Genomic DNA, 13,733 nt, shown 5'->3' on the forward strand with positions numbered 1-13,733 from the left:
AGGGAAGGGCAGGCGGCCCTGCAGGTGAACACCGGCAGCGGCGGCCGTCAGAGCGAGGCGGTGGCGCTGAAGGTCTGCCGCCTGCGCAGGACGCGCCGCCGGTGGTGCAGGTCGGCGCCGCGACACACGACGACGCTGCCGCCGGCGCCGGCGGGCACGCAGCTCACGCTGTTCACGTTGGCGGCGCTGGCGGCGCGGCCCGCCTTCAGCGTGCCCAGCATCTTGGACACGGAGAACTTGCGCGCCGCCTTGGGCTGCGCCAGGCGGATCTCGCGCAGCAGCGACTCGAAGGCGGCGTACAGGTCGCCGCTGTCCTCCGCCACCGACACCTCGTAGAAGGCGCAGCCCGCGCGCGCCGCCGCCCGCCGCCCCTCCTCCTGCTGCACCTGCAACGAGCGCCACTCACTGTATCTGTACCATGTAGTACGAAGGCTACGTGATTACATTTATAAGAATTTTTAACACTGTGCAGCCCTGTCAGCAACTGTGATAATTGTAACACGTAAAACGTCAGCCTCAGTTGCAAATAGAAACCAATCTTTACCCATGTTTCAGCCAAAATAATTTGACCTTCTTCAGAAGCCAGTGACACTAAACTATTGCATGCCAAATTTTGGCCATGTCAAGTATAAAACTGTAGCACAGTGGTAACCAGTCATGCCTACGATGGATCACTGGAGCCCAATGTTGGATCCGGAATCATGACATTCATCGAGCCTTAAGCGAATCTTACCTCTCAGACAAGGTCAAGGAGAAGGCTCGAACCTTATTTCGGAAGGCGGCCATGATACGCGACAGTACACCACAACTCACCACAGTAGGTACGGTAGAACCCTTATGCAACCACAAATACACTCCTGGAAATTGAAATAAGAACACCGTGAATTCATTGTCCCAGGAAGGGGAAACTTTATTGACACATTCCTGGGGTCAGATACATCACATGATCACACTGACAGAACCACAGGCACATAGACACAGGCAACAGAGCATGCACAATGTCGGCACTAGTACAGTGTATATCCACCTTTCGCAGCAATGCAGGCTGCTATTCTCCCATGGAAACGATCGTAGAGATGCTGGATGTAGTCCTGTGGAACGGCTTGCCATGCCATTTCCACCTGGCGCCTCAGTTGGACCAGCGTTCGTGCTGGACGTGCAGACCGCGTGAGACGACGCTTCATCCAGTCCCAAACATGCTCAATGGGGGACAGATCCGGAGATCTTGCTGGCCAGGGTAGTTGACTTACACCTTCTAGAGCACGTTGGGTGGCACGGGATACATGCGGACGTGCATTGTCCTGTTGGAACAGCAAGTTCCCTTGCCGGTCTAGGAATGGTAGAACGATGGGTTCGATGACGGTTTGGATGTACCGTGCACTATTCAGTGTCCCCTCGACGATCACCAGTGGTGTACGGCCAGTGTAGGAGATCGCTCCCCACACCATGATGCCGGGTGTTGGCCCTGTGTGCCTCGGTCGTATGCAGTCCTGACTGTGGCGCTCACCTGCACGGCGCCAAACACGCATACGACCATCATTGGCACCAAGGCAGAAGCGACTCTCGTCGCTGAAGACGACACGTCTCCATTCGTCCCTCCATTCACGCCTGTCGCGACACCACTGGAGGCGGGCTGCACGATGTTGGGGCGTGAGCGGAAGACGGCCTAACGGTGTGCGGGACCGTAGCCCAGCTTCATGGAGACGGTTGCGAATGGTCCTCGCCGATACCCCAGGAGCAACAGTGTCCCTAATTTGCTGGGAAGTGGCGGTGCGGTCCCCTACGGCACTGCGTAGGATCCTACGGTCTTGGCGTGCATCCGTGCGTCGCTGCGGTCCAGTCCCAGGTCGACGGGCACGTGCACCTTCCGCCGACCACTGGCGACAACATCGATGTACTGTGGAGACCTCACGCCCCACGTGTTGAGCAATTCGGCGGTACGTCCACCCGGCCTCCCGCATGCCCACTATACGCCCTCGCTCAAAGTCCGTCAACTGCACATACGGTTCACGTCCACGCTGTCGCGGCATGCTACCAGTGTTAAAGACTGCGATGGAGCTCCGTATGCCACGGCAAACTGGCTGACACTGACGGCGGCGGTGCACAAATGCTGCGCAGCTAGCGCCATTCGACGGCCAACACCGCGGCTCCTGGTGTGTCCGCTGTGCCATGCGTGTGATCATTGCTTGTACAGCCCTCTCGCAGTGTCCGGAGCAAGTATGGTGGGTCTGACATACCGGTGTCAATGTGTTCTTTTTTCCATTTCCAGGAGTGTATAAAGTACCGAAGGCGATAGTATTAGAGCCTCCGTAAATCATAGCCCTACGTAATTCTCCATAATTTAAGGACATAAAGTCCTTTAGCGCTTCTACACACATGTTTTCAAACACACACGAAAAGCAGTGAGTTAAAGGACCCTTCTGTGTGCCCAAACTAAAGCTGAAAGCGAAAATTTTTCCCTTTCTATTCCCTACAGAAGTAAAAATCAACGAAGTTGATCAGACTTCAGCACCACCACCACACCAAAAAAGAAAAAAAAAATAACCAGTCATAAATCTACATTACTTGGACTGAGGAGAAACAGCAGGCCCCACTGTGCGGACGAGGTCGGTAGGCAGCGAGAGCTGCGCCCGAACTAAACCTTAGGTCCGCGCAGTGGGGCATGATGGTTCTCTTCAGCACAAGTAATGCAGATTTATGACTGGTTACTATGGTGCTACAGTTTTATACTTGACATGTCCAAACTTTGGCATGAAATAGTTTAGTGTCACTGGCTTCTGAAGAAGGCCGAATTATTTTGGCTGCAGCCTGCATACCGATTGGTTTCTATTTGCAACTGAGGCTGCCGTATTACATGTCCAATTATCCAGAATGAGATTTTCACTCTGCAGCGGATTGTGCGCTGATATGAAACTTCCTGGCAGATTAAAACTGGGTGCGGACCGAGACTCGAACTCGGTACCTTTGCCTTTCGCATGCAAGTAGAGCACTTGCCCGCGAAAGGCAAAGGTACCGAGTTCGAGTCTCGATCCGGCACACGGTTTTAATCTGCCAGGAAGTTTCATGTTCAATTACATTTGTAGGTGAGCCGAGGCAATACAGGCTGCGAAACTACTATCGCTCTAACCCGGCTGGGCAGCCGGCCAGAGTGGCCGAGCGGTTCTAGGCGCTCCAGTCTGGATGCGCGCGACCGCTACGGTCGCAGGTTCAAATCCTGCCTCGGGCATGGGTGTGTGTGATGTCCTTAGGTTAGTTAGGTTTAAGTAATTCTAAGTTCGAGGGGACTGATGACCTCAGATATCAAGTCCCATAGTGCTCAGAGCCATTTTGAACCGGCTGGGCATCGAGTCGAACTAGGATGACAGGTACGTGTATTTCATTCTACGCTGCTTCAACTACTCCGACAGAAAAAAATCGCTACAGCATGAAATAATCAATGTAGAGTAATTAAATTTCGAGATTACATTTGTCTAGATAACATATTTATGTGATCAACTTGGCAAGACTACACGTTAATACGAGGGCAGTTCAATAAGTAATGCAACACATTTTTTTTCTCGGCCAATTTTGGTTGAAAAAACATGAAATTTCTTGTGGAATATTTTCAAACATTCTCGCTTCGTCTCGTATAGTTTCATTGACTTCCGACAGGTGGCAGCGCTGTACGGAGCTGTTAAAATGGCGTCTGTAACGGATGTGAGTTGCAAACAACGGGCAGTGATCGAGTTTCTTTTGGCGGAAAACCAGGGCATCTCAGATATTCATAGGCGCTTGCAGAATGTCTACGGTGATCTGGCAGTGGACAAAAGCACGGTGAGTCGTTGGGCAAAGCGTGTGTCATCATCGCCGCAAGGTCAAGCAAGACTGTCTGATCTCCCGCGTGCGGGCCGGCCGTGGACAGCTGTGACTCCTGCAATGGCGGAGCGTGCGAACACACTCGTTCGAGATGATCGACGGATCACCATCAAACAACTCAGTGCTCAACTAGACATCTCTGTTGGTAGTGCTGTCACAATTGTTCACCAGTTGGGATATTCAAATGTTTGTTCCCGCTGGGTCCCTCGTTGTCTAACCGAACACCATAAAGAGCAAAGGAGAACCATCTGTGTGGAATTGCTTGCTCGTCATGTGGCTGAGGGTGACAATTTCTTGTCAAAGATTGTTACAGGCGATGAAACATGGGTTCATCACTTCTAACCTGAAACAAAACGGCAATCAATGGAGTGGCGCCACACCCACTCCCCTACCAAGAAAAAGTTTAAAGCCATACCCTCAGCCGGTAAAGTCATGGTTACAGTCTTCTGGGACGCTGAAGGGGTTATTCTGTTCGATGTCCTTCCCCATGGTCAAACGATCAACTCTGAAGTGTATTGTGCTACTCTTCAGAAATTGAAGAAACGACTTCAGCGTGTTCGTAGGCACAAAAATCTGAACGAACTTCTCCTTCTTCATGACCATGCAAGACCTCACACAAGTCTTCGCACCCGAGAGGAGCTCACAAAACTTCAGTGGACTGTTCTTCCTCATGCACCCTACAGCCCCGATCTCGCACCGTCGAAGCAATCCGTGGGAGGCACTACGCGGATGATGAAGAAGTTGTTGATGCAGTACGACGTTGGCTCCGACATCGACCAGTGGAATGGTATCGTGCAGGCATACAGGCCCTCATTTCAAGGTGGCGTAAGGCCGTAGCATTGAATGGAGATTACATTGAAAAATAGTGTTGTGTAGCTAAAAGATTGGGGAATAACCTGGTGTATTTCAATGCTGAATAAAACAACCCCTGTTTCAGAAAAAAAATGTGTTGCATTACTTATTGAACTGCCCTCGTACAAGCGCGAGGTAAGCCATTGCAAATGTGAAATGCTGGTGCATTAACAACCAGTGTAATTGTCAGAATGTTGAATGCAAGCATGCAAATCTGCATGCAGTATATTTTACAGGTGCTGCTTGTCAGTTGATGGAGTGGAGTTCCATGCCTGTTGCACTTGGTCGGTCAGTACAGGGAATGTTAAAAGTGTTTGTGGATGACGCTGGAGTTGTCGTCCTACTATGTCTCACATATGCTCGACTGAAGATAGATCTAGTGATCGTGTAGGCCAAGGCAACATGTCGACAGTCTGTAGATCAAGCTGGGTTGCCCACCCGGGTAACCGCGCGGTGTGACGCGCTGCTTCCCGACCGGGGAGGCGTGCCGGTCCCCGGCACGGATCCGCCCGACGGATTTGTGTCTAGGTCCGGTGTGCCGGCCAGCCTGTGGATGGTTTTTAAGACGGTTTTCCATCTACTTCGGCGAATGCGGGCTGGTTCCCCTTATTCCGCCTCAGTTACACTGTGTCCGCGATGTTGCGCAAACACCGTTTCCACATGCGCGTGCACCATAAATTACTCTATCACGTAAACATCTGGGGTTGCACTCGTCTGGTATGAGATGTTCCCAGGAGGAGGGGGGGGGGGGGGGGTGTTGTCCACTGGCAGCCGAAGCGCACAATAACCCTGGGTTCGGTGTGGGTCGGCGGTGGGATGGGTGAACTGCTGTGGCTTGTTCTGGGGCTGTGCACCACTGAGGGCTACGGCGCGACGAAGCCTCTCTGTTGTTTCTAGGTGCCCAGTTTAATACATACATACATACATACATACATACATACAAAGGATGTCGCGTCGGTCGTCTGCTGCCATAGCCCATTAACGCCAAATCTTGCCGCACTGCCGTAACGGATACAATAGTCGTACGTCCCACACTGCCGGCCGAAGTGGCTGTGCGGTTAAAGGCGCTGCAGTCTGGAACCGCAAGACCGCTACGGTCGCAGGTTCGAATCCTGCCTCGGGCATGGATGTTTGTGATGTCCTTAGGTTAGTTAGGTTTAACTAGTTCTAAGTTCTAGGGGACTAATGACCTCAGCAGTTGAGCCTCATAGTGTTCAGAGCCATTCGTCCCACACTGATTACTGCGGTTACTCAGGCAGTGTTGCTTGTCTGTTAGCACTGACAACTCTACGCAAATTCCGCTGGTCTCGGTCCTCAAGTGTAAGTCGTCGGGCACTTCAAATGGCTCTGAGCACTATGGGACTCAACTGCTGAGGTCATTAGTCCCCTAGAACTTAGAACTACTTAAACCTAACTAACCTAAGGACATCACAAACATCCATGCCCGAGGCAGGATTCGAACCTGCGACCGTAGCGGTCTCGCGGTTCCAGACTGCAGCGCCTTTAACCGCACGGCCACTTCGGCCGGCTTCGTCGGGCACTGCGTTGTTCGTGGTGAGAGGTAATGCCTACAATTCTCTTCTCGGCACACTCATGACACTGTAGATCAGGAAGTATTGAATTCTCTAACAGTTTTCCGAAATGGAAAGTTCCATGCGTCTAACTCCAACTACCATATCCGCCCCAATTTGATACATACATAAGGCGCTGCAGTCTGGAACCGCAAGACCGCTACGGTCGCGGGTTCGAATCCTGCCTCGGGCATGGATGTTTGTGATGTCCTTAGGTTAATTAGGTTTAACTAGTTCGAAGTTCTAGGGGACTAATGACCTCAGCAGTTGAGTCCCATAGTGCTCAGAGCCATTTGAACCATTTGATACATACATATGTACAAGTTGGGTTACAACACTATTATGTCGACGAGCGTCATCCTGTTGGAAAAGATCTCGTGGAATGCTGTTCATCTATAGCAGCACAACAGATCGAATCAGCAGATAGACTTACAAATTTGCAATCATGGCGCGTAGGATAACCACGTGAGTGCTCGTGCTGTCATACGAAATCGCACCCCAGACTATAACTCCAGGTGTAGGTCCACTATGTTTATCACGCAGACAGGTTGGTTTGTAGCCCTTAAATGGTCTCCTCCTAACCAACAGACGGCTGTCACTGGCATAGAGTCAGAACCAGTTTTCATCAGAAAACGCAACAGATTTCCACCCTGCCCTCCAGTGTGCTGTCTTTGACACCGCCGAAGTCTAACATGATGGTTGTTTAGGGAGAGTGAAATACACGCTACAGGGTGTCTGGCACGCAACTGTTCTTGATGTGACCGATTTGTAACAGTTCTTTGTGTCACTGCGGTGCCAGCCGCTGCTCAAAGTGCTGCTGCAGATGCAGTACGATGCACCAACGCCACAAGTCAAACACGACTGTCCTTCTCGGCAGTGCTAGGTGGCGTCCGGAACCCGGTCTTCTGGCGACCCTACATTCCCGCGACCACTGCTCCCGGCAGTCATGTTTAGTAGCTACATTCCTGCCAAGTCCTTCCGCAATATCGCTGAAGGAACATCCAGCATCTCGTAGCCATATCACACAACCTCATTCAAACTTAGAGAGATGTTGATAAAGGTGTCTTCGTCACCTTAAAGGCATTATTGACTATTATCAACACACCACACCCAATCTCGAGGTCATTGACGCTCACGACAGTTACGCTGTGTACTTAATGCAAAACTCTACTATTAGCGCCGGCCGAAGTGGCCGAGCGGTTCTAGGCGCTACATTCTGGAACCGCGCGACCACTACGGTCGCAGGTTCGAACCCTGCCTCGGGCATGGATGTGTGCGACGTCCTTATGTTAGTTAGGTTTAAGTAGTTCTAAGTTCTAGGGGACTGTTGACCACAGAAGTTAAGTCCCATAGTGCTCAGAGCCATTTGAACCATTTTTTCTACTATTAGCGCCACTTTATGCTGCTGGCGGGAAATTTGGATGGACATTTCTTTCAGATCTGGAAACTCGCCTACCAACTTTCGTTTATGCCGCAAAACTCCTACATGCTGCTGCTGCTGCGTGTATGTGTGTGTGTGTGTGTGTGTGTGTCTGTGTGTGTGTCTGTGTATGTGTGTGTGTTCCTGTCAAGGTACAAACGCTAGCGGCTCACTCTGTCTACCCCGATCGCTAACGCCTAGTGTAGATCACAGTACCCTAATATTAATATAAATGGACGCTGAAGGATGAGCGGAGGCAATGTACGGCAGGTCGCCTGAAAGCAGTGGTTTATTTGACGTACTTTGAGCGGGGATTTGTGTAAAAAAATAAGCAAGAGTTATATAAAATACCGAATTATTTACTGCTAATTGTGTTAGTTAAGATACAAAACTTGAAGGCAGCCATGACTTGTAATAATATTGGCTAGCATTTTTAGGTGTGATAGCCCACAGTCACACGCTGTTCGTCAGGAGAACAAACAGGTGTGTAGAATTCACCGTGACGTTATTATTCACACACTGTTATGTTAAAATATGTTCCGTTCATATTTATCACCATTTTGCAGCGTATCCTACATTCTCATTAATTTATAATGTCAAAGTGTCCAACCTGATAAATTGTAGTAATACTGGCAACCATTTTTTTGACTCTGCTGCTAATGGTCTTCTCACTAGAGTGTACAGACCTTGAATGACGAAACTCACGTAATTGGAATAATAATAAAAAAATGTTTTGCCATAATACCCACATCTGATCCTTTCACTGCAGAGCACAGTCATACAATGGAGAGCAAATTGCATGAGAGCAACGGGACCCAGTGGATATTGACCGAGAGCAGCAGCGCATTATTAATAGATCGTTCGGATTCCTTTGAACACATCGGGGTTATGGTTCTGTCATCACAGGGCACTGAGCTAGAATACAGAGTAAATTGGCTGGGAGCAGTGGGGCTCCACAGCTATTGGTCGAGAGCGTGATGGCATGAACAATGGAGTCCTCGATGACTGGCCAAAAGCACAATTGTCTCAGCACCAGAACAGAGATTCCCAGAACGTTGACATTAGGGGGTGAGGTGAGGGTGAGGTCAGTGACCTTCAATCTAACAAGCACAATTGTGCCTTTGGAGTGTATGACATCAGTACAATGCCTAGAATGCTGACGCCAATGACCTCTACTTTGGGATCAAGTTTCGCTTGTTTTCTCATTGATACTCTGCTGACGTAGGCAGCAAGTAAAGAATGACAATCTCTGAAGATATCATTGATACCATTACAGGGTACTAACTCAGCTCGGTAACGATATGGGTGGAAACTGAGATTGGCCTTCTACACGGAAGCTTCCTGGAATTCGCCTGAAGTGATTTAGGATAATGCAGGAGGCCTCAATCATGAAGGGAGAGCACGAGCCGATTGTCAAACTCAGCAGTTCAAAATGGTTCAAATGGCTCTGAGCACTATGGGACTTAACATCTATGGTCATCAGTCCCCTAGAACTTAAAACTACTTGAACCTAACTAACCTAAGGACAGCACACAACACCCAGTCATGACGAGGCAGAGAAAATCTCTGACCCCGCCGGGAACTGAACCCGGGAACCCGGGTGCGTGAAGCGAGAACGCTACCGCACGACCACGAGCTGCGGACAAACTCAGCAGTATCTTGCCTGCTTAACAAAAAAGAAGTTTATTCATGATACACGATATCCTGGTCTTTGAAGTCTTCAGTTGTCTGGCCATGACATTACTGAGGATATGTATAGTGCTGCAAATCAAGTTGATATTAGGTCGCTTACAGCCAGAATACTTGAAGGTAAACATGCAAACGATTCTTCGGATGCAAACAATAAAAGACGAAAAATTCAGAAATTAAAAATGACACTTCAGTATTTTATGAAGTGAACTATTTTTAGCTCTAGAACGAAAATGCAAGTTTCGCAGGAGAAATTCTGTAAAGTTTGGAACGTAGGAGACGAGGTACTGGCGGTAGTAGAGCTGCGAGGACGTGTTGTGAATCGTGTTTCGGTAGCACAGTCGGTAGAGCACTTGTCCGATTTAGGTAAAGGTCCAAAGTTCGAGTCTCGGTAGACAGACAGTTTCCTCTGACCCACTTAGCAAACTGTCAGGATTAATCATTTGATTTTATCCACCACGATCCATCTATAATACCAGATGGATCAAATAGTATCCACCTCGTAGGTAGATCAGATCGGGTTTGTATTAACGGTCACTGAATTTAATTGGATCAGGCTGATTCACTGGGCTATATCAACTGGAATTGCTTTAGGTCAATGCAGCTGATATGTTTGTTAAAAACTTCGAATTCCACAAGGAAAAGTATTCGAATGAAGTTAACAGAATCGACGGATGAATAAATTACCTGGAAAGTATGCCTTAAGAAAATGAAGTGTGAATTTGTTTATCTGCAAGAAGCAATATAAAGGATGTAATTACTGTCAGATTACCAAGCTCCTGTGAAGAGGAAAAGGTCATATTTACTTTCAGTTCTAGCGTTCATTACCTGGATAAATATTACAGCGTTCTTTCGTGCAGTATATCGCTAATTAACGTTCTTAAATTACGTGTTGACTTATGCTGCTGACTCTGTTCATTCTCTTAGGAAATAATGTAGCTCTGAGTAAGTCAACGTGTGTACTTCTGTGAAAAGTTAGCACTGATCACTTACTGTACAATACTAACAAACGACAATAATCTCAAATATTATTTATGCTGTTACATGGAAGCGTCTAGTTTTCAGTCGTCGTACAGGTAAAGAAGAGATTTATTGTTACTGATAAACTAAGTATGGAGACCTAATAGTGACCATCGGCAACGATTGTGATATTTTGGTCTAAAAGTAAAGATTCTTATTTGATTACAAAATTAAATTATCGTACCGATTAGCTATGCAAGTGAGAATTAACTCGAGACTAACCAGTGATAATGCAGTGTTCAGCATATTATTCTACGGAACGGAATATCTTAAAAAAAACTAAATCAAGGAACTTCGATCCCGTCATGATTACAACATAGTTATTACAGTACCTTATCGGTAATTGTTACATTTTTCGAGTTCAGGACCCACACAAAACTTCTGCATTTGTTATAGAAACATGTATTACGATTTAATTATGTGAGCATTAGCAGGCGAGATTTAAACATACTCTATTTTTTGCGCACATTTACAGAAGGCGATGGAGCTGTAGAAACTCCCAATAACGTATATAAAATATGACATGCCGTGAAGATCTAAAAGAGTGTAGATGAAGAGAGATCGATTTGTAATGTGCTGGTGGATAAGCGGAAATAATTGTGTTTGTTTTGCGTTTCACGCCGTTATAGTCGACGGACAGAGTAAGAAACAGATTATTCTGGCTCGAAAATTAGGGACGTTTTTTACGAAGATATTCTATTATGGATCAACTGTTATAATGTAAGCAATAAATTACCAAGTTTGGAAAAGTTACGCAAGTATACTGCTGATAGGTTAGATTATTTAAGACGAATTAATCCGTGGGCCCAACGCAGATGGTAAGCGCCCAAAATTATAACGTCACTCGTAAATTTCAAATTTTTGTCTCTCTTCTCTCAACTTAAACACCTTCTCCAAGTTTTTCTTTGGTTTTCTTTACTATTTGCTCAATGTACGGATTAAATAAAATCGGGGACAGTCTATGGTGGTGGAACTAAGTGTGTTCTGGTTCAGTCTGTACATTGGCTACATATTCCTCTCGCACCCATAGATGTTATCAATGACATCATAAATGACATAAACCATTGTTATCTGATTTCTCCCCCTCTCCTCCTCCAACCCTCTGATATCAAAATACAAGATGACGGCCAAAGATGGCTGACCTAACACTATTACTAAAAGTATAAAATGCTGAGGAATTCAAAAATTGTGGGAAATTGGTAATCAGCCAATAGTCTTTAGTACAAATGGGTAATAAATTCAAAAAAAATCCTAGATGGGCAATCATCACACTGGATTTTACCTAGCCCTATGATGTCAGAATAAACGATGGCAGTCCTAGGTGGTGAATCTGAGGACACTTGCACAGTCTGCATAGTTGTTAGATTTCCCAGCCCACTGGCGCAACCTGCGTGGTTCCCAGATTGCTATCTAAGCGAAGATGTCATATTATGGGGATACTGTCAGAGCCTGTATGGTTGCCAAGTCTTCCCATTTCACTGGTGCAGTCTGCATCATTGCTAGGTCACTTGTCGTAAGTTTAGAATACCAAGAGCTCACTTGCTATAAGTTGAGGACTGTATGCTGTTTCAACATTTACAGTGTGTGTGTGTGTGTTGTAGTAGTAACAGTAGTAGTATTAGAATAGGAACATAGTCTTTATTAAACTAATGCCACACTAGGAGGGCCACTCTAGCACCACTACCACCGCCCCTGTGGCACCATGAACAGGTCCATTATGATCGCCAACAGGCACTGCACTTTGTGGGTGTTGTACAAAGAGCCAATTAGGCAACACACCTTGTGATGCAAGTACCCCACTGAGCACAGTGAAGACTGAATTATAACTGCAGGATGACTGTGTGTTGTGGCCAAAGACTACCCCATCTAGTATGCCCTAGCTGTGTGGCATCACTGGTTCTCTAGTAGTTAGTGTGGGGTAGCATACCAGATGCTTGCATCAGAAATGTATGCTGTGAGATTCCAATTACTGTCGTGTCCACGCCTGCAGAATATTTGTGACACTCGTATTTTCCCGGTTCTATTTCTGGTTGATATAGAAAACCACTTACTGGCTTTTACCAGATGCATTTCAAAGACCTTAATCATGTTCCAATTTTAGTAGTGCACAGCAGCCTATTGTTACGTAGGAATGCAATGGCAGCTATTTCTGGCAAAAGTATTTGTACACCAGCATCTGTTAGTGCTTCACTGTATATTTCTAAGTTATCCCCCCACATACGCATCAAGTTTGGCACAAAAACTACACTGGTTTCGACACAAAATTCAGTTATTTCCAAGCAAAATTCACTGATTTTGACAATAAATTCAATGATTTCGATACAGAATTCACCTATTACGAAACGAAAATGAAAAATCGTGGTGCATTCTATATTTACGTTAAATTCTGCCAAACAAAGAAGTAAACTACTCTTCTCTGTAGCATCTGGTATGCTTGAAAGAAACTCTTTCTGTTTATAGGAAGGATAATGGAAGTTTAACGAACTCTCTTTGTCGAAATCATCAGTGACAAAATGCTAGCTCATAATGATGAAGGTATAAGTCAGTAGCGATATTGTTGAAAGAAGCTATTTTGTTATGGTATGAAAGCTTTCACGGCCGGATGACATATCTTCTGGTAAACCTTCCGGGATGTGAGGTCGTGGTCCATGAAACTCTTCAGCTCCTAACGTTTCGTCCAGAGCTGAGCTGGACATCTTCAGAGGGGTGTTTCTCCTCCGGTGAGTCTTGCCGACGTCCGACCCGTCAGTCGGCAAGACTCACCGGAGGAGAAACACCCCTCTGAAGATGTCCAGCTCAGCTCTGGACGAAACGTTAGGAGCTGAAGAGTTTCATGGACCACGACCTTACATCCCGGAAGGTTTACCAGAAGCTATTTTGTTATGGCCACCAGATTCGTCAGTGAACACATCTGTGACACTAGTGAACGTCTGCAATTTACAGGAGCCGTCTGACATCTGATGCCACTTACTCTGGAAACGTGCAAGGACTTGGAAGCCCCCATTCGCTAGACGCTCTATCTGCTGACAATCATACACCGTTATGTGGAGTGCAGTGTAACAGATCTTCACTGACTGGGATTTTAGCACAGTATTCGGTGTTTCAGAGCACACCATAAGATTTTTTCAACCTTGTGTAAGGTTTACCTCTACAAGATTCTAGTCTGGTGAAATTTATGACAACTTCTGTCACGGCTGTAAAGGTAGTGTATGATGTCAGTTAACTACTAAACATATATACCGCCCACATCTTGAACCACGTTCTTCCCAACGTCTCCGTCAACTGTTTACACTCCCGTGGAAGGAGACTGTCTTTTGACATCATTC

The 13,733-nt window shown here is 46.9% G+C and overlaps 1 protein-coding gene across 1 annotated transcript in view; it reads right to left on the reverse strand.

Annotated features, from left to right (window-relative positions):
• Positions 1-47: 47 nt before the first annotated feature.
• Positions 48-13,733, reverse strand: part of LOC126456620 (ras-like protein family member 11B) — a 386,905-nt gene continuing 373,219 nt past the window's right edge. The window contains exon 6 of the mRNA XM_050092364.1: positions 48-386. Within this exon, the coding sequence (XP_049948321.1) occupies positions 48-386 (339 nt within the window). The remainder of the gene's footprint in view (positions 387-13,733) is intronic.

This window comes from Schistocerca serialis, chromosome 2, assembly GCF_023864345.2.
Source record: "Schistocerca serialis cubense isolate TAMUIC-IGC-003099 chromosome 2, iqSchSeri2.2, whole genome shotgun sequence".
Lineage (NCBI taxonomy): Eukaryota > Metazoa > Arthropoda > Insecta > Orthoptera > Acrididae > Schistocerca > Schistocerca serialis.